Source organism: Brassica rapa, chromosome A08, assembly GCF_000309985.2.
Source record: "Brassica rapa cultivar Chiifu-401-42 chromosome A08, CAAS_Brap_v3.01, whole genome shotgun sequence".
In the NCBI taxonomy this organism is placed as follows: domain Eukaryota; kingdom Viridiplantae; phylum Streptophyta; class Magnoliopsida; order Brassicales; family Brassicaceae; genus Brassica; species Brassica rapa.
Genome location: NC_024802.2, coordinates 987,739 through 1,009,755, shown reverse-complemented (window position 1 = coordinate 1,009,755; position 22,017 = coordinate 987,739). Strand labels below are relative to the sequence as shown.

Here is a 22,017-nt window from a genome sequence, read left to right as displayed (position 1 = left end):
ATTAAGTTCCCTTGAGTTCATGATACTAGAGCTTTAGCCCTCTCTAGGACTTGCAGGAGTCGTATGGTTTCTCCCGTTCTTCAATCCCTTATTCATGCTCCGGGTTTCTCTCTTACTGACAACTTCCACGTCTTCGCTATCCTTCCAGTCCTCCACCTCAGCTCGCACCGGAGTGGGTTTGCCAGGCCCTCCGTTGTCGCAGCTTGAGAGAACCTTCGGGTTTGACTTCGGCAAATTATATCCGTATGGCCTTCTCCTTGATTCTATTGGTTTACCAAAGATGAGGAAGTGTGTGGATGAGGAATTAAATGCTGAAGTGTGTTGTAACCTATAGTTTTTAAGGTTTGTCCTTGGAACAATGTTTGAAACTTTGTTGATTCTATGAGTTTTTTTCTTAAACTTTTTTGCGGTTCTCAGAATCGGAATTGCTCTTGAGAAAATGAGATTTCAAGTGTCTTCATGTTTCTTCTAATCAAACTTTCATTACCATGTTAATGATATTTACATTTTAGCAAAAAAAAAATTAAATTCAAACCCGAATAAAAAAGCACAAATCTCTTAAATAGCCATTTTATATTTTTGTACCTTAAATAATTCTCAAAGACAAAAGTACCAAAATTAGCATCCATTAATGGTAAAAGATAATTATATATTTATATATGTAATTATTCATTAAATATATATAAAGAAGCCTCAAATAGATGATCAAAACATGTTTTTTTCTCAAATTGTCTCACAATGACTATATTTTAAAAAACAAATTGAGACTAATTGTGTTGTGGGTCACCCTGTGAATAAAAACATATTTTGAGAATTTTTCTTAACACTAAGAATTTATATTCAACAAAAGAAAACACAGAGATTGAGACTGAATAAAACTTTAATACGATTGCAAATACGTAGAATTAGGGTTCAGAGGGTTCTTCTCTAAATCGAGAGAGATGGCATTCTTCCTTTACAAAATAGCAAATCGCGACAATAAAAGCTCTAGAGTCTGGTTTCTCTCTCAAAACCTAGCATAGAAAAATCATAGAATAGAGAAAAAGAGTATATATGAGTTCCATGGCGGCTGAGAGTAAATATGGGATAAGTAGGACAGATCCCGGAATATCTTGATAGTTTCTTTAAAAATCGCGAGCGGCTCAGCAGTTGCTCCGTTCAGGATCACCCACCAAGCTGCTCTATCCGGCTGCTCCGCAAGAAAACTCCAATTTGCGTTCTTTCCTTCATGTGTCCCTCCAAGAGCCTCCTAACCTACTCTTGACCTGAAATGACTTGAAATGGATTAGAAAAACTAGATAAAGACTTTAAAACAATTGGAAAACATATATACAAGATGTCAAAAACACCATATATCACCAAACCACTCAGTCAAGAAAGATTGACATACATATATCTTGATAAACCGCAAACTCTCATTCCCCCCCGGTTCGGATAAATATCAAAGATCTAGACATCCATCACTGTTGAGTAGAGTAAGAGGAAACCGAGAAGATCTAAACCAACAAGAAACAAAGACGAAAATCTAAGACCGATTTGGTGAAATAAGTCGGAGAAACCAAGAGATAGTGCAGAGCATTAAGAGAGAGGTCTTCGTGTTGAGACTATTTAAGACTATTTTTATTAAATTATTTAGATAATTTTTGTGTGCTTTTATTTGACAGATCACGGATTATTAACCGATATGTTTCTTGCTAATATATATATATTTATTTATTTATATAAGAAAGTTTTATTATGGCGAAATTTGCATTGTTTAGGGTTTAGGATTAACCCAAATTATAGTTAAAAAAATTCAATTTCTTTTGTTTGTTATCTTATTATTGACTATTATTCATAATTTAATGGGTATTTAATATATTTGGAATAGTTATATAAAAATAAATCATGTGACCAACTCTAATCTGAATAAGATTCCGCAATTAATCGGTACAACTCGAGCAAAAATTGTATTATAAAGTTGGTTTCATTTAAAAATACACACTCCCACGAAGAGAATCATTTGAAAAGGTAGTAGTTTTTCTTAATTTTATAAGCTTTGTCCTGGTCAGATCACTGATTATTGAACTGATATATTTCTTAGAAAGATATATAATTAAAGAGTATTCTATTGGCATTTGTTACAATTTGCTGTTTATTTTATTTTTGAAATTAATAGATATTTTTCTATTATTCTGGTTTGTGATATATCATGAAAGGGCTAAAAAAAATCAATTTGGTTATTTATGTTATTAAGTGTATTTATTTTTTGGATCACACATTTAGAAATAAGTTTAGAGTTAAACGTGTTGAGGCAGAGTAATAAAAGAATTGATCACCTAACGAAAAGTGAGGGCTGAATCACGGAAAAATGTCATGTACTAGTTATAGGATTAGTAAATAAACTAGATTAAGATCTGTGTCTTGCGCAGGATGAACTTTATATATATATATAAATCATTTTATGTATTATATTTTTTTACATATTATGAAATAATAACATATATTAAAAAATTAAAAATAAGTAACTATTACATATATTATTAAATGGTGTGAACATATAAATCAATTTTATTAATCCAAACAATAATTTTTTTTCTATTTGATAGGATATATAATTAACTTTAAATGATATTATCATATATATATATATATTATTTTTAATATTAATGTCTATTAAAAGATGTTTTCTACTCATATTGTTTTTTGATCATTTGTTTCTTTTATACCAAAAACTTTAAATTAGTGATAACAAAATTTCCATTGTAGGATTAATTTTTTCAGTAATTTATAATGTTTAAAAAAAAATAAGTTGTCAATATTTTTTCAGAGCTTTTATCAAAAAAAATTTGTTCAAAGTATATTTCAAAATTAAAATATTTGCGTATTTTATGTGGTATATAGTTTAATTTAAAACGATATATATATATATATATATCTTTAATCTTAATAATTAATTAAATTAGATTTTTTACTTATATGATTTTGTAATCATTTGTATTTTGTCATAAAAAAATTAAATCATGGATCACAAAATTTGAATGTGAGACTTTTAAAAGTTTTAGTAATTTATGGTAATTTTTAAAAATTCAAAATAGAACATATAAAGAAAAATATAAATTTTTTATTATATGGTTAATGTGGTTGTTTAATTTATTTTAATAGTTTAATATTAAACAAATATTATAGAAGATGTATTACTTTTTATCAAATTTTTATTATTCAAAATCATTAATTGTCATATATACTTTAGCCACATTAGGCAATTTCGTAATATTTATTTAATGAAATAATAAAGACCATTAATAATGAATTTATGGTTAGTTTAATAAAAAACTTCTTATATAATTAGATGGACCAACCTATTTTTTAATGATTCTAAGAATCATCATAGTAATGACACATGGCTACAAAAAAAAGTTGTAATATTTCTCAATTAATATATATGGGATCTTCGAACCTCCAAAAACTTAATGCACCACTCATCTATGGAATGGAGCCTACAAACTGACTAATCGTGCTTGGGAGGGCCATTAACCATGAATGGTCGAGACATTATAAGTGGTATTAAAGCCAAACTTAGATGAGTGTGGAATTTTATGTGGGTTCACACTATCATAGGTAACAAGCATAGTGTACAACATGGATATTTCGTTTTTTGAGATGGGACAAATTCTGACATCCCGATTTGTGGTATATGTTAGAAAAGGTTACGAGAATTGATTTAGATATCTATGTCACCAAAGTGCATTTAACTTTTTGGTTATACATCCAAAAATAGCTATAGAGTTAAGCGTTCTTGATCTAATCTATTATGGGAAAATGATTCGCGATATTGTGCGGGTGAAACCAAAGCGCGAGAAAATGTTACGATGATGGTTGTAGGGTCAGGTCACTAAACAAGAATTTCGAGCATTTAGAAAAATTAATGCACTGAACACAGCACAAAATGAATGAGACCTGCAAATCGAGTTCGCGGACGTGGGAAACTCATTGTCGACGGGGCATTATAATTTTATAATCTGGTTGGAGCATTACATATTCATAAAACGTTAAGACCGTTGATATGTATGTATTGGGGTTGATATAGGCTTGCAAAATTATTTGTTTCATCCAGTACAATCTGAGCTAGAAACAAATTCTATCTAAATCATTTTGTAATATTTTTTAGAGAATGCTTATTAATTTCATATTATATTTCCTTTTCCAGAAATTTAAATTACTCATTAGGTTCAATTTCTTGTGCAAGGTTATCTTGACCTATTTTGATACTTGTAAAACAGAACCTAACCTATTTTGATTCACACAATAAGAAATCAACGAAAGCACAATCATCACGTTCACTTTTGTCCCTTAAACTCGCCGATATATATCAAAATTAGATACAAATAACAATTTGCTTTCCACGAAGAGATTAGTGTAATGACCATCTGATGGAGAGACAGAAAGATTGTTGCTGATGAGATCAGTCAGCCCATTCCGCCGATGCCTCCGATGCCGTGGTCATAGCCGAAGGGGAGACAACTGGTTCTTATCTTGCCTCCATCTTTCTTAGTTTTATTGTAGAGAAAATGAATAAGCCAAATGATTAAGATTAGCAAGAGAACTGCCACAAACACTATTAACATAATTACTTTCCCCATTGATCGATCTTTCTTTCTTTGAATTAATTCTAATACTCAGTTATGATTTGATTCTCGTACAGGGAAACATGAAGATGTATATAAATAAATAGATGGAGTGCTACTTGCGTTGGTTTATACTTTCTTTATCATGATTAGAGATTTTCCCCGGGTTAGAAAAATAGCAATATATTTAATACATATAATGTGCATATATTACATCCCTTGAAATAAAACTATAAACCATATATAGATTTAAAAATAAGTAAAATTGACAATTTTTCATTTTTAATATGAAATAAATAAAGAATAGTTAATTATAAATTATGATCCAAATATATTTTATTTTATATACTGGGTTATCATGAAACGAATTATTAATCATAAATAAAGTCCATCTAGTTGTGACAGAAATGCACCATGTATTGCACATGCCAAATCTGAGAACACACCACATCATTAGTCTAATCACTATTCTAACATAGTAGATATTCATAAATATATATTTTTCTTGAAATCAGTGTTCTTTCACTTTTTATTTACAATTTGAGTTCTAAGTTACGGTATTAGGAAATTCTTTATGGTATTTAGCATCTGTATGAGATGTTGACACTTACAATGATGTTTGATGACTGATGCTCATTTTAGAACAATACTAAAAATGTCACCAAAATATCCGCAAAAGTTGATCTCAACATTTAAAAATTATTATTAATAAGTAATAATTGTAAAACAGATTCTATAGTTTTTTTTTTTGATAAAACAGTTTGTATAATTTATATACACAATTATTTTGGTTCATTACCAATGATTATTAATTCGATTATCTTCTTTATGAGTCTGTTTCATAATTTTAAGCATAAGTATCTTAATTTTTATTGTGTATTACTTGAAGAAATTGTGGAGAATTTTATATTTAATTAAATATACATTCTTATTTATTTGTTGTTTTTAGTGTGTACCTATCCAGAACTAAATCTATAACAACCTCCATTTTTGCTATGGATTTTGAAGATATATACCATGCATTATGTATATTTGACCTATAACATATAATTGTAGGTTTATGATGAAATTCATATTTTAAATTTAAATAAGCTAAACCAAAGATATAGGTATGTTGTTAGTGGCTAAACGTAGGAGAACACCGTAAGTTTGAACCCTAATTTTTTTTTATCAATGAACCCTAAATTTCTTTAGAATGTATTTCGGGTGCATTTTCCTTAATCAGTAATATTTATATCATTCGGTTGATCTGAATGAAATAAAGATGACGTGATGTATGTCGAGTTGTTCCTAGCCCAGTGGCTAGTGAGAGTCCCTTGCGAACCTTGGCGTTAGGGGTTTGAACGATCCCATCCTCTTAGGTGAGGCTTTTCCCTCGGTGGGGATTTAAGGGCTATCGGGCCGGTTCGTTGTGGCCCAAAAGTCTGACAAAAAAAATGATGATGTGTTAGTCGGTATTTCTTGTATTTGGAAGCACTGTAAAATTTGATACTTCATAAATTGTTCATTCCTTCAATTTTATGTATGTTGGTTTTATATTGAATCTTGCAGTTTTCCTCAATCCTTTGCATTTCTTTTTAAAAATAGTCACCAATCTAGTTAAGAAGATTTTGTTAGGCTGCAAGAATTGATTTTAGTTTTAATTTTACCTACAACTTTTAAAATTACCAATCGTTCCTTATATTGGTTTTTAAAGCTAAAGCCAAAAAAATAAAAAAATGGCTGAAAAAACTTTATTTTCTAAAGCTTCATTTTTTAGCTGTAGGAAATATATGGTTGTAACAATAAATTTTAAAACTACATCCTTTACGACTAAATCAAAAACTCTTACAGATTAAATTTTACAGTAAATTTACACCCTAACCAATCAGCCCCGTTATGATTGTTTCCAAAATGTTCGTTCTTGTTTTTTTTTAAATGTCCAAATACTGTAAATCTTAAAATAAGTACTATGAAATTATTGATTCATAAACATTGTTATTGGTTTGTTTTGCTAGTCCTACATAGTGCTACATTGTTAATGATGATAGAGGTTTGTTAGGTTTTTGAATTAGGAGTGAACTGATGACCTTTTTGACAATAACTGTTAAAATGACGAATTTATTGGCCATGTATTTGGTGGAAATATTTTTCGTTTTATTTGGTGTGTGTTTACCCTTTTGTTTGTTCTTCCCATCGCTTTATCATGTGTTTCTTTATCACCATTTTTTTTTTCATTCTCTTGTAGTCATTAGTCTATAAACAAACTGATTTCTTTTATTTTTTTTCTTATTTTTAATAGATTTACTATCGGATGTTTTGAAGTTTGTGTGATTTATTGATCTAGATGGATGTGATGATGTAATTATTAATATGTGCATATATCAGATTGAGTTTGATAAATTTTATTTTTCGGGTAATTATATTATATATTAGGTGAGCAATTAGAGAGGAAAATATTTGCTTAGAAGCTAGTTGTGGATATATTTTATATGTTTCTTTTTGTTATTTCCCAGTGTTAATGTGTTATTATAATTTAAAATCAATACTATTAAAAGGCAAGGAGTTTTAATAAATCTACTTAAAAAGTTGTTTGGACCCTTTCATTAACTAAGAATATTTTGGTCTTACATTATTTGGACAAATAATATGTTGCCTTAAATTTTTCTAACAATCATTTAGTCAAAGCTTTATTTATTGGACTCATACCAAATATATATGATCACATAAATTTGGTTCACGAAAATATTATCACATCAATACTATTAAAAGGCAAGGAGTTTTAATAAATCTACTTAAAAAGTTGTTTGGACCCTTTCATTAACTAAGAATATTTTGGTCTTACATTATTTGGACAAATAATATGTTGCCTTAAATTTCTCTAACAATCATTTAGTCAAAGCTTTATTTATTGGACTCATACCAAATATATATGATCACATAAATTTGGTTCACGGAAATATTATCACATACACTTTATTATACTATTCTCTAAATATGTCTCATTAACTTCATAATTAAGATAAGTTTAAAAATGATATATTATGTTAATTTTATTTTATTGATAAATAACAATTTAATATTTAAGATAAGTTTAAAATTATCAAAAACCCAACAAATCTTTTTTTTTTACTGTTCAACAAAAAACCTACAAATCTATACTGTTAAATTACCCAAAAACCTCTCAAATAAATTTTAAGTTTCACCAACTAATCAAATGTAACTTTTATAAAATGCACAAAAATATAATGAAAGGTTAGATTTGGGCATTCGGATCTTCGGGTCAAATATAAATCGGTTTCTTTCAGGTTCAAGTTCTTTGGGTCTTGAGCATTTATATTCAACTAGGTATTTGAATTTTTTTTTGTTCAGATTTGTTCCTTTTAGTTCCAGGTAAGTTTGAGTCAATAATTCAAGTATTTGTAAAATTTACTATGTAATTTGGCTACATAATGATCTAGCTCGGTTTGAGTATTTAGGACAAAAAAATCTTAAGAATCCGAAAAGCCAAAAAAATCTAATAGGTACTTTTTCTCAATCTTGAACCTCAGCCTGTATTTCGTATTGGTTTGGTTCGTTTATCAAATTTAGGTAAACTTTTTATACTTAAGAAAGCGTTACATAAGAGTGTATATAAAAAATCTCGAATAAACTTATTCATAAGTTATATAATTTTAAACAAATTTCTGTATTCGATATAATACGACTTTATAACATAATAATACATAATATTCCCAAAATATTCTCAAAATACTATATCATATCCAACTTCGTATATAATCCATAAAACCCGCGCTTTCGAAGCGCGGGTCAAAATCTAGTTTCATCTTAAAATTGTAGTTCTATATTCTGTGATATGCAGTTGTGTTCTCGGCACAATTTTATTTAGTTTTGAATTTTGCAAACACGGTTTAACTTGACTTAGAACATAGGAGATGTTGTCCAAGATAGATGGTCTCTTCGTCTATAGAATATACTTAGCAGTATAAATGCTTGGCTTCTTTACAAAAAAAATATTGTAGTGTTAGATTTGAGAATAAATAAAAACATTTTTAGCTGCAATATAGATGCGATTTGATTATAGAAATCTTTCACAAATAATTCAAAAATATATAAAAACAATTATTCACCTAAAATTTGCTTGCTTTCGCTCGTCTCTTATAGTCACTACTTAACGATGTTTTTAGAGCAGATCTGGTTACATTGGTTTACAAAAAGAACGTTTATATTTTTTTTTCTTTTTGGCATCTTTAATACAAACTAGATTTTGACCCGCGCTTGGAAAGCGCGGGTTTGTTTTCGAAATTAAATATATTTTTTAAAATTAATTTTTATATAAAATAGTGTATAGGTTAGAGCATATTTTTCGGAATCTCGAACCGAACAGTATCAAACTGAAGAAACCGAAACCAAAATTGAATTGAATTTCATAAATAACCGAGTAGATCATATATCTCTGGAACCAAAAAATTGAAACTGAATCTAGAATCAAATGGGTACCTTAATTTTTAAAGCTCTGATAAAACCCAAAAATTCGCCATTAACCCGTGAACCAACATCGGTTGATCCGAAAAAAACCCAGAAAAATCTTATAATATTTTAAATTTTTGATTTACTTTTCATATACTTTATAATAGTACAAAAAACTGAATAACCTATTTGATTTGTCATATAAAATAAATTCATTGTATTTATGCTATGCATTTTAATTTATAGATATTGACCACAAATCCAAAATTTCCATGAACTCTATTAAAAGTATTTTTGAAGAATTTTTATTAACTATAAATACTACAATATTACCAATTAAAAAAATTAAAATCAGTAAAGTTAATTATTTTAGACATTTAATTTGGTGCAAATCTTGAAATTATTAAGTAACACATCTATAAAAATCTGTTGATAGATCTCGAGGATCTTTTCAATTTTTTTAACAAAGCTCGATCAATGGCAATGGTAGATTGAACTGTTGTAACATTGGGGTACCAAGGAACACTATTGTTATGATATTGTGATTCATTAGTCACGTTTTGTTAAGATGTTATTTTAATAAAATGGAGCCATGGTATAATCAGTGGTGTATAACATGATTTGGTAAGTAATATATGAGATCATTTAAATTAAGTAATATATCGTTTAGTTAGATTATAATTATATTAAGGTAGGACCAAAAAATAATTACTTAATGAATAGGTCCAACAACTTTGTTTAAGTAGATTTTTTTAAAATGCTTCTCTTTTAATAGTATAGATACATTAACATGTTATATGCTCTGCTTTTGTCTCTTCGGTGATTAGTTGATCGATTCTTTTCTGTTTTATGTGATCTTTAAAGTGTATTAGATCTGGAATCCCATCATTGTTTGTTATTTAAAAGTGTAACATATCGGTAATTCACAAAATGAATCTTGTTCGCCCTAACACAGTACAGTATTTGCTATAAGTTTTTTGATGATAGAGATTGTGTTAGAAAGAACAAAAAAATTACCTCAACTAAACTCTACAAACAAAAGACATACCGACCAATATTTTGAGAAATTATTCAAATTTTTGAATAATTAAACCAAGATGAAGGAATCTCATTGTTGATCCTATCCCTGAAAGATTCTCGTCTTTTTCCCATTATGTAATTGAACATGTGCATATACAAGTCAATCTCAAAGTAGCTTTGTCCTGTCCAAATGATCAACACACACAACAACAATAACATTAGCACAGAGCTCTGAAAATTAAATGTGTGATTAGCTACTGAAAACAAATGAAAGATTTGTAAGGCGAAAAGAATCATCTAATTCGGGTAAACGTTATTTCTATGAAGCTGCCTTGAACTATATTCCTCTCCACGTGCTCTTGGGTCGCCACACTTAGTTCGGTAAACAGCCTCTGTTGTTCCTCCAGCCACCTCGTGTGTATTCCATATCGAACACCGCTGCTTCTGCTTCACATCACATTTCCTCATATGTTCACAAATTTTCAGTTTTCGGAATCTAAGTTTTTTCAGTCATATAAATGAAACTGTTATGTACCAGAGCTGATGTTGCAGGGACCAATGGGTAGTCCACCTTACTGTTGATCTCCTCCTATAAGAGACATCCCAGTCTACCTTGCTGTTGATCTCATCCTATAAGAGACCCTCCAATTAATATGCCCAAACTATATAACCATCAGTAACTAAAATAGTTACTTTAGGACATTTGATGAAATAAATAATTATATATGTACATGCTTATACGAAAAGACAGGTAGACTTTTTACTTGTGATCTGGCCCATTGAATCTCTTGTTCTATTTGGGTCAGCATGATCCTACATGACTCAAGTTTCTGAACATAAGCATGTAATAATTTACCGAAGTAAATCAAGTCATTTACTGACAACGTTTATGGGCTAATCATCGAAATACTTTGTTTTGTGAAATAGAAACAAAAATACATGAGGGTAGATTCGTAGATGATCTAGTTTACATACGGAGAAAATATCTTACCATTTACAATATGTGTATTGCAACTTGCATATCGTAGAGTTTTTGTTATCTCTGTATACAATAAAGGCAATAAGTCATATTATGACCTTACCACTTAGAACAGATATATATATTTTAGCATCTACAAATGGATCACAAGGTAGTAAAAAATACTTGCAAGGGATGTGGCGGTTGGTGCTGGCATCACGATATAGTTTGGCAAGTCCTAAGTCAATTACATAAACCTGGTGACAGAGACTTATCAACGATACCATCCCCTTAAAGTTCATAAAGAGAAATGGCAGAAACATACTTTGTTCGATTTCCTGACTATGCCCATGGGAAATTCATCAGGTTTGATATCTCTATGCAGATATTCTTTGGAGTGTACCTTACAGCCACCATGGCGAGTTGAGGATGCTTTGTTCTATTTTTCTACTGTGACCAATCCAAGTGTTTGGATTTATGAAAATTTTCAGCTAGACATTGAGTACACTGCAGGTAAAAAAGCACTATTTCAAAAGTTTAAAGCTTGACCTCACTGATCGATTTAGAGTTAATTCATAGAACTAAACCGATGAACATGATTAAAGGATTGTAGAAACATGGTGAATAGTTTTTTCTAAAATAAGATTTTTCTCGCAAGCTGATCTAAGACTTTTATTTTCTACACCATTTATGGATCGTTAAGATCAAATATGCTTGTTGAAGTAAACTTTCAAGAGATAAGAACACATACCATTTCTCTGTTGTTGGTGCGAAGAGCATCTGTATATGAATCAGAGTAGAGTTGGAGCAAGTAAGAAAATTACAACACTGTCAGATTCAGTACTCAATTTTAAAAGGTGACAGCTTTGCAAAACTTATCTCGAACTCTTTTATGGACCTCACCGTCAAAAGATGACAAAATCCGGTAGAAATGGAACCTTGAACCAGTTAAGATGGTCTTCAGAAGAGAAATCAGTTTACCATCAGGATCGAAAATTCTATAAAAAAAATTATAAGGCTACAATACTTGCCAGAGGTATGAATCGATTCCATGGCCATAGCTTGATATTCTTGTATAGAGTTTCTACAATGTGGTTTGATGTAAGTATTAATAAAGAGGTTATATAAGATGAAAAACAAAGGGAGGTGAAAGGAGAAGATAAGAGCAAAAAGAAGTGAATTGAATGTATTATCAGAACTTTGAAACGGAGATTTGTAGAAATCGGAAAATATGGTGGTGGAGCAGAAGAGTTGCATCGTTTGCTATGAATGCGAGATGGGCAGTTAATGGGCCACTTTGATTTGCTATAAGCCCAGAAATAATGATGTGTTGAGTTAAATTGATATGACGTGGTAAAAAATCAGCTTCTGTGTTGAGTATATCCAACTTTTAGTATTGTTAGATTTGACTTATTTGCATTCTAACATATATCTCATTAGTGTGTGTTGTTTTTTTTATCTTGACATTATTGGAGTAGTTGTGGGAAGTTTTCATATTGCATAAGTTGGACGTTACAGACCTTTTCTAATTTGGAAATAAGTGCGTATGATATACATATATATCTTCAACAACACACAAAAATATTCGCTACCTACACTATGCTTTCAGACTATTTATATGATGGATGGATCATGGACTCTTGATTCATTTTTTTTTGTGTGGTTATGGCTAGATTTAGAAAAAAATATTGGGTACGATTCAACTTATGGGCATAAAATATCAGAAAAAGATAGTATCTTGATCATCTCTTTGAAACTTATTCCAAGAATCTCATAGTGGACAATGAAAAATATGTTTGAGTACTCAACATTTCAGCGCTTTGAAACTTATTCCAAGAATCTCATATTGATGATAGCAGACTCAAGAGCGTGGCCAAGCTTTTTCAGCAGAGTCGAAAGAGTAACTTGTTCTAAAAGAAGATTTCAAGACTTCATAATTATATACCACCCCCAATCAGAAAACAATTCAGCAAATTCATTAGCTGAGATGAAAAAGTATTTTATAGAGATTGTATTTCGTTGATTGTTTTATTCCAATATAGTTATTTGGACCACTTCAAATTCGAGTAATAGAATAATGTTTTGATGTTAAAAAAAAAATATTTAGGTTAAATATTCATTAGGTTTTGAACAGTTCACTATATACATCGATTTATACACGTTGAGGTCATACATTCCGTACATACATTATGTTAATAGTTAAACCACGAAAGAAAAAGGTTAAACCATGACATCCACAACAACAACCTAACCCGCTTAGCCTCCACAGCCGCCGCACCCTCCACAACCACCACCGTCTCCTCCTCCATCTCCGCCTCCACCATCATCACATCCACAACAACAGCCGCCCCCACCGCCAGAATCTGCGATGATCACAGCCGCAGCTACCGTAGTAGCTGTAGTGGAAACATTCCTTGTCAAAACAACAAGTCCTCCATCTTTTGATCCCGTTTGACCCATTTCCAAATCTCGCGACTGAGACACTAAAGGCCTTTGCTTTCTGTGTGTGAGGACACAACATAAGACAAGAGACGGCAAAACAATACCGGCACATACTATAATAATGACAATTACAAAAGTATCCATTAAATTTTTTTCTGTAGCTAAATTGATACAAAAATGGATAGTAGTGTCCTTTTTTATATAGAAGTTTATGCCGTACTCCTATTTAGTTTCTTAAAGATACACGAAATTGCAAAGGAGTTTCAAGCAAAAGTCGCCAAGACATGTTCTTCTTGATTAATGATTACTTTTTCTTGTCAACAAAATTTCACAAGTTCCGATCCCTTTTTAGAGGTCAGTCAACAATCCATAGAGCTATCTACACTTAGTCCGTGTTAAAACATATAGTCATATATACTATGAGATCACAATAATAGGTTGAATATTAGAAGCATCATTCTACACAATATTTGGAACGTCATTATACTTCTGGTCAATACAAAAACGTGTGATGACTTTACCCATACGGCCATACACATCAGACACGCGAGAAATATTCGGAATGTCATTCTCAAAATAATTTAAATGGATAATGTAATTTAATACATGTATTCTATTATTCTATCTAAATATGTTGGACATTCAAACTCTTACATCGGTATGATAGATAGAAATGATTTCTATATAGCTTATGCCATAATCTTATTTAGTTTCTTACTAACAACTTTTTCATATAACCATTTATACAAAAATCAACTAAGATTTCCCGAAAGACTTCAAACAATTTATTGACGAAAGAGCTTAGGAAGCTAAAGCTTTTGTAAACGATATTTCTGATTAATATGCAATCAAATCTTATATAAATACATTCAGGAAAATCTAAAGCCAAACCAAAAAAATTAAAATTTTTATTTTCTTAAAATGTAAAATTTGTTAATCAACAAAGAAAATTATTTACACATAATATGAAAAAACCCAAACTCAAAAATAATACAACATAATAGAAAAAATTAAATTGCTTAAAAGCAAAAACAAAAAGAAAGACTTTGTTCATTCCTCTCTTTTTACATAATATAATGGGTCCAAATGGTGAAATATGAAATTAAGGGGAATAATCAATTCCTACTCATTCTAAAAAAATTACACCATTTATGAGGAATTTTCTCTGCGTTTGATTCCTTATCATTTTTTGAATTTTAGAGAACTATAGAAGAAAAATATTCCTTATCAAAAATGATATGGAACAAAAAGAATAAATATTCATTTTCATTCCTTTATTTTGTTCCTATTCATTCATTTCCTATTCATTCATATTCTTATTTTAATGGTCACCAGTTAGAGTCACTATATATCACAGTTTGGAAGGTTTTGCAACCCAGAAAGTAATGTAAACTATCTTATTTAGGATATTTTGGATTAATAATTGCATAAATTTCTCCCAAATTTAAATATTATGTAATCAAGTGAAATTCTTACTTGGATTTGTTGAACCATCTAAACTAATTTTAACTCACAACATTCTAGCACTATCAGCTTTTATGTTTTTGTTACTCGGACGCGGCTGATTCATCTTACTCCTCTCTATGTAGTTAAGTCATGAAAGAGACCTTAAACATGCTTGATTCGTTTAATTTTCATTTGGCTAATTGAAATGATATCTAGTTTTAACTTTATTCAAAATTTGACGAATGAGGTATTAAACGATTATTCACCATGAACAGTTAGTCAGGTGGTATAAGTCTATACTATTTTTGTTAATGAAATAAAATAAACTATAGCAACCCGTTCCACGGACCCAGACTTACAGAGCAACACCGACCCTAAATCCTCACATGTGAGCAGAGACGAAGCCACACTATGAGTTAGGGGTGCAGGTGCACCCATAAAAATATTGATTTTACAAAAATTGTAAGCAAAATCAATGTAATTCTATTAGATAAAGTGGTTATAATGCTCTAGTGCACCCACAATTTATCCAGGTTCGATCCTTTACATAGTGTTTTTTATTTTTAAATTAATTGTGCACCCAATCAAAAATATCTCTGCATTCGCCCCTGCATGTGAGTCTTCATTGATTTTTCCACGTAATTTTTAGTGTGCTTGGAGTTTATTGAACCCAAGACTTCATCCTTTAACAATATTTTCACAGGAAAAAGCTGTTACCAGTTGAAGAATGTTGTCAAAGGGTGAGGTCTTGGGTTCGAGTAACGCTAAGCGCACCAATAACCTACATGGAGGAGTCAGTGAAGATTCACATGTGAAGGATAATTAGGATCGGTGTCCTGTAGGACTGTGAGCCTGTGTCCGCGGAACGGTTGTCACATGAAAAAAAAAATTGACTTTTATTGTAACAATCCGCCCCGTGGGCTTCAGGCTAGCCCTACAGGACATCGGCCCTAACTCTTCACATGCAAATCTTTACTGACTCCTATATGTAGGTTATTGGTGCGCTTGGTGTTCCTCGAATCCAAGAGCTCACTCTTTAACAACATTCCCATATGAAATGTTGTGACGAATTGACCTGCAGATTAATTGGCCCATGGAGGTGGATAGTTTCCACGAATTGGGTTGTTACAAAAAACATTCTCAAATAAGCCCTTCCACTTACGTATAGTCAATATTTTGGAGTAATTAGAGTTCTGTTAGAAAGTTCAATTCACAAGACTCAGTAATCATACTACAGAAAAAAAAATTCCGAAAACAAGAAAAATTCAGATTTACATAATATGGTTATATTCATCTTATTATGATGATTCATTAACTATACGTATAATTTTTCTCATTAAGAAGATCACACTTTAAAATCTTATATTCATGATCTAAATTTATTACATGCAAAATATGTTATCGGCACATAAATATACCACACGCAAATATAACTTAACTATTACATAACTAATAACGATATAAGATCTTTAACCTCCACACCCGCCACGCCCGCCAAAACCGCCACAACCACAACAACCCTCCGCCATTTGCACCACCATCACACTCTCCTCCACCTTCATCGCCACCGGAGCCACCACTACTGTCTTTAGATATCCCGGTGGTTACAGCCAGTGGCGGATGTAGGAGGCCATTTGGACGGGGGCACATAATTTTATTTCATCAGATTTAGTTGTAGGTTTAGAGGAGTATTGCATGAGTTGTATACATTATGCAAGGAAAATGAAAAAGAGACGGGGCACGTGACCCCGTACGTCTTCACCTACGTCCGCCCCTGATTACAGCCGCAGCTACAACAGGTGTGGTGACAGCAGTTCCTGTCAAAACAAGGAGCCCCCCATCTCTTGGAACGACACTGCTTCTACATTTTTCAACGTCACTTACTGGCGGAGGAGGTGAAGGAGACCACGCTTTTTCTTTTTGCGGTTCTGAAGACACCATAAGATGAGACCAACCACGATTATTGCGAAGCAACCGCATACAATAAGAGCAACTAGATCCTGACCCGCGCGGGTATGAATTTTCGATTTTTGGTTATTTATTTAACTAAATGATGTATTTGTAATATTTGATGTATTATATTCACCAACTAAATATTTTTTGGCATCTTAAACCATCTATTTACGATGAATATTCAATATCATATAAAAAATTGAACAAATAGACGTAATTAGAGAATTGTAGATGATATATAAAAACAATGGTTATTAATGTAAAATATGAAGAAATATTATATCACGACTTAGCATGGCATAAAAGATTATAAATCAGTTATACATGTTTAAAGAAAATACAATGATTTTTAAACTTCTATGAAAAAATTAACATATAAAAAGGGCGATGAATTAGTCATCAAATTGTAAATAATTTCATAATTTTATTATAAATTATTTATAGTCTTTGTTTTTCGTCAAGATAATTATTAAATGTCCATAACATTAATATGTTAAAAGGTCGTATTATGAAAGCCCATGTTGTAACCGTTTTTTCCGGGAAGTGTAACAAAAATAAATTACCTTTAACTCTTCGTTTTGTTTAAGTTCTGTGTCGGTAAAAGATTAAAAAAATCTCTCTATCTTTTTCAATGTTTAATTTGAAGCTTATTATGCGAAAATCATACGCAAATATAGACAATTGGTTGGAATCTCTATATCTTTATATTCTTGCAAATTTTAAATTTATTGTTTCCTCTTCTGCAATCAAATCAGTTAACAAAGTAATAGATCAATTGGTTGGAATCAAATCTATTATTATAATTAGTGGAATTATGGTTACAGTTTGTATATTTAATATGTACATTAAAGATACGACATTGAAGATATTATGTTTTGATTAATAAAAGATATTGGATTTTGAGTTTGTATTTATTGATTTGTTTTTTTATAAAGATTAGAAAATCAATAGGATGATTGGTTGGTTGATACATCCTATAAAGAAAACGAAAACTATAGGCGGTTTGAATATTGTACATCGATAGATGCATGATGTAAGTTGACTCTATAAAACTTGAGCATGATCATTTCAAACTAAAATATAGTTAGGTTATATGCATTTGTTATATTGTAGTTAATATATTTTAAATATTACATATGTCAAGTGATTCACGTTTTCGTAAAAATAAAATTCAAGTTCATTATTGGGATGTACTCGTCCGTAATAAGCTACGTTAAATATGATGTATTTTTACGTTTATTTAATGACATTAAATTTAAATTTTATTAAGGAAAAATCATTAATTTAATTGGAAAATAAAAACATTAAAATATGTAGGTTCATTTAATGACATTAAGTTTATATTTGAATAAGGAAAACACATTAATCTAACTGAAAAAAACAAACATTAAAATAAGAAATTAAATTTAATTTTTACTGGCATGGAAGTGTAATTAACTTTTAAAAACTAAGAGATATTTTCTAACTTGTCTTTTAATAATAGAGATAATGTAACTTTTCATTGTTTCTTTAAATTTTTATTTTCTTGAAACTGACCGTGATACAAAATTAGGACTTTTGGTGTTCTTTTTTATAGACCTAAGTTATCGTAACTTAGAAAATGTATAGAAGGTTATGGGATAGCCTAAACATTTTTATTGGTGTATTAAAGATACAAGAAATTGCAAAGGAATTTTCAAATGTACTAACAAAATTAATAAATGTGACATTTTCTCTTTGATTACGTACTTTTTCCCTGAAAGAAAACAAAAACTTATTAACTACTTTATTTGCTTGACCATAAAACTAAATGATCATATTTGATAGGGGTGGGCACTTCGGTTATTTTATCGGTTCGATTTGAGTTCGGTTCGGTTTAGTTGGTTCGGTTCTAGAATTTTTCCAGCTGAAGTAAACCATAGTTAGTTTGGTTTGGATCGATTTCGGTTCAGTTATGTTCGGTTCGGTTTATATTCGGTTTGACTTGTATTCAATTCGGTTTGTATTTCGGTTCAGTTCGGTTTAATCGAATTTCTCTTAGTTTATTTATTGTACAAGAAATCATGTTTCAATACATACATGTATGGTTGTCATGAAATAATCGCGTTGGACATAATCAAAAATTAAGTATGTAAATTAAATTCAATTTAATTAGACTTGGCTTAGGTTTTAATTTTAGGGTTTAAAAGTATACGCTATTGAAAAAAATTAACATGGAAATAATGTGGGCTTAATGATGAATATTACAAAAGTTAGACGAAGTGTCATGGAAATCAAATTATATTAGGATTTCCTTCGTGCAAAAGGAAATTACGTGGGCTTAATATTAGGATTTTAATATCTTGATATTACTAATATTTTTAATTTAAATAACTATAAAAACACTTCGGTTTATCGGTTCGGTTCGGTTTAAACCAAACTGAACTGAACCGTTCGGGTTAGAAAAATCTCAACTGAAAAATTTGAAATGGACTTTGGTTTGGTTCGAATCGGTTTTGGTTCAGTCGGTTCGATTCGATCGGTTCGGTTCGGTTTTTTTGCCCACCCCTAATATTTGAAACAAGTCAACATTTACCTGCAGGACATAAAGCTACTGAAGACATGTTTTACTAGCTCAGAGATCATTCATGTACCCCGGACGGAAAATTAAAAGGCGGATAGTCTAGCACGATGTGCCAGAAAACAATCGTCTTTCATCGTTCATATGGATGCAGAGCTTCCGGATTGGTTCGCAGAGTCTATATGAGTCTGTTTGTTGTTGACAAAAAAAAAAAAATAAATAAACAAGTCAACATTTAATAAATCAACTATATATTACGGGTATGTGGGCATATAACAATGTTCAAACAATCAAATATACAATGAGATCACCATAAGCAGGTTGGATAATTGAAAACTAGATTTTGACCCGCACATCCAAAGTCTATGTCAAAAAAAAAAAAACTGAAAGTCCACAAATGATTTATATTCGATCATCCATCCAAAGCGCGTGCCGGCTTAAGACATATATGCACTAATACATTTTTTTTCCAACTGATTTCATTAACTTAATTGAAAACTAGATTTTGACCCACACATCCGTGCAGATTTTTTTTCATTTTATAAATGTATTTGATATTATTACAAATCTTTTAAATATATAATTTTCATTTTAGTGTTATATATTGTGTAAATAAAACATATAATGATTTGTTTAATACATTTTACTTTTTTATTAATTTTTATTTGTTACAAATATATTTTCTAGTTAGGTTTAATAAAATAACAATATGAAATAATCAAACAAAAACCTCTTTCAAAATATGTTTTTTTCTTTAAGTTATACATTTTGCATATGATAAATTTTAAAAACTTATTTATTTATATTATATAAAATATATATGTTTAAGATAAATTATATTTTATATACTTTAACATATTTCATTTTTAGTATCTTACAGGATTTATAAGTAAAAACATTGTTTTGTTTAAATAATATAACCCTATTATTTTAGTAAATTTTATACATAGTAGCATCTATCATATTGTTTTATTAAATTTTATTGATATAGGATATTTTTTGGATGTTATGATATTAAGTTTTTTTAACTATAATTTCAAAATATTAAATTACTTTAATTTTTACAACATATATAGTTCGTTTTTCGGGAGGAATTTAAACAAAATTATTCTTTAATATCTATGATTTTATCTTTTGTAAACTTTGAAATATTATCATTTTTATTTTGAATATTTATCTTCAGAATTGAATATTTTGTGAGGGAAACTTTGAAAAATTACACAACTATTTTTGAGTTTGGAGGATTACATGAATTTTGAATTATTTTTTTTGTTACACAACTATTTTTGTTATAATTAAAATAAAAAAAATAAATTTATAATTAAAATTTGATTTGTTATTAATATTTTAAATAAATTATTAAAATTTCATAGTTTTCTAATAACATATTTTTTAAATAGTAGTAGATTTCGACCCGCGCAACCGCGCGGGTTTTTGTTTTCATTTATTTTTATATAAATATTTTGTTTTCAATTCAAAATTAGTATATATATTATAATATATGTGTCTATCAATTTTTAAAACATAATAAGTTTACAGTATATTTTTTCATCGAATAGATTCTTTTAAATTTCCAAATGTATTTGTATCTTATTCTATATATATATATATATATTTGGATTATTATTTTATTATTAAAATCGTAACTATATATATAATGATTAGTAAATATTGTTTTATTGTCATATTCAAAGATATTGTAACATTTCACAAATTTAAAATTTTTTAAAAAAATTAAAATTTTTGCTTCATAGATTTATATTATCGAGAAAATAATAAAACATTTATTTTTTGTTTAATTTTAAAAATAAACTATATAGTTTAAAATCTGTTTTCATTGTTTTAAGGTAGTAAATATTAATCATTGTTAGATAATAAGATTTTTGTTATTTAAAAAAAAAATTCTTTATAATTTTAAAAGTTGACATCGACAAATATTTAAATATTTAATATATGAAGGTATAGTATTTATAAATTCAATGGATCATCTATTCTTTAAATCCAATTATTGATAGCCATTAAAAATTTTTGGTAAGCCCAAAATTTAAATAATAAGATTAGAGATTAAATGTAATATGACTTTCTAGAAATATGTCCATTAAGTCCATTTTAAAAAAAAATCACACATGAATCAAGGTCGTGACTTCTGTTTTAATATATAAGATTTAAACAATACAAAAATTCAAAGTAATAAAAATATTTTTATATATCTATATATTTTCTTAGATAATTACATAAAATAATTAAGTAACATCAACTCATATATGCTTAATTGTCTAAACATATTTATAATTAGTAATATTAAAATGTTTTATTTATTTTTCATAAATTTAGTTAACTATAATATCTTTCAATTACAGCAAAAAATATCGATAAATTATATTTTACTTATATAATATTATTTTTAAATAAAATCACAATTTTTTACTGCTTATGTTTAAGAGATGTAAAAATCAAAAATAAACATCGTTTGATCAAATAGTTACAAAATATTAAGACTTTGATATTTAAATTATTGTAAATGTTGATATGTGTACATGAGCTTTTAAAAATGTATCAGCTACTTACGCATGTAACTTCCTATTGATCATCGCTTTACTTTC

The 22,017-nt window shown here is 29.3% G+C and overlaps 1 protein-coding gene and 1 long non-coding RNA gene across 2 annotated transcripts; both read right to left on the bottom strand.

The window, feature by feature from the left end:
- Positions 1-3,221: 3,221 nt before the first annotated feature.
- LOC117127424 lies at positions 3,222-10,738 on the bottom strand. Its single transcript, XR_004450435.1, has 3 exons — positions 10,689-10,738; positions 4,271-10,647; positions 3,222-4,239 (listed from the first exon to the last, which is right to left on the bottom strand). It is a non-coding gene; the product is annotated as an uncharacterized LOC117127424 (long non-coding RNA).
- Positions 10,739-11,126: 388 nt separating this feature from the next.
- Positions 11,127-20,505, bottom strand: LOC103832659 (loricrin-like). The gene is made up of 2 exons (XM_033277755.1): positions 11,360-20,505; positions 11,127-11,291 (listed from the first exon to the last, which is right to left on the bottom strand). The coding sequence occupies exon 1, from the start codon at positions 13,618-13,620 to the stop codon at positions 13,291-13,293; it is 330 nt and encodes a 109-aa protein (XP_033133646.1). The 5' UTR covers positions 13,621-20,505; the 3' UTR covers positions 11,127-11,291; positions 11,360-13,290.
- Between the last annotated feature and the right edge of the window lie 1,512 nt (positions 20,506-22,017).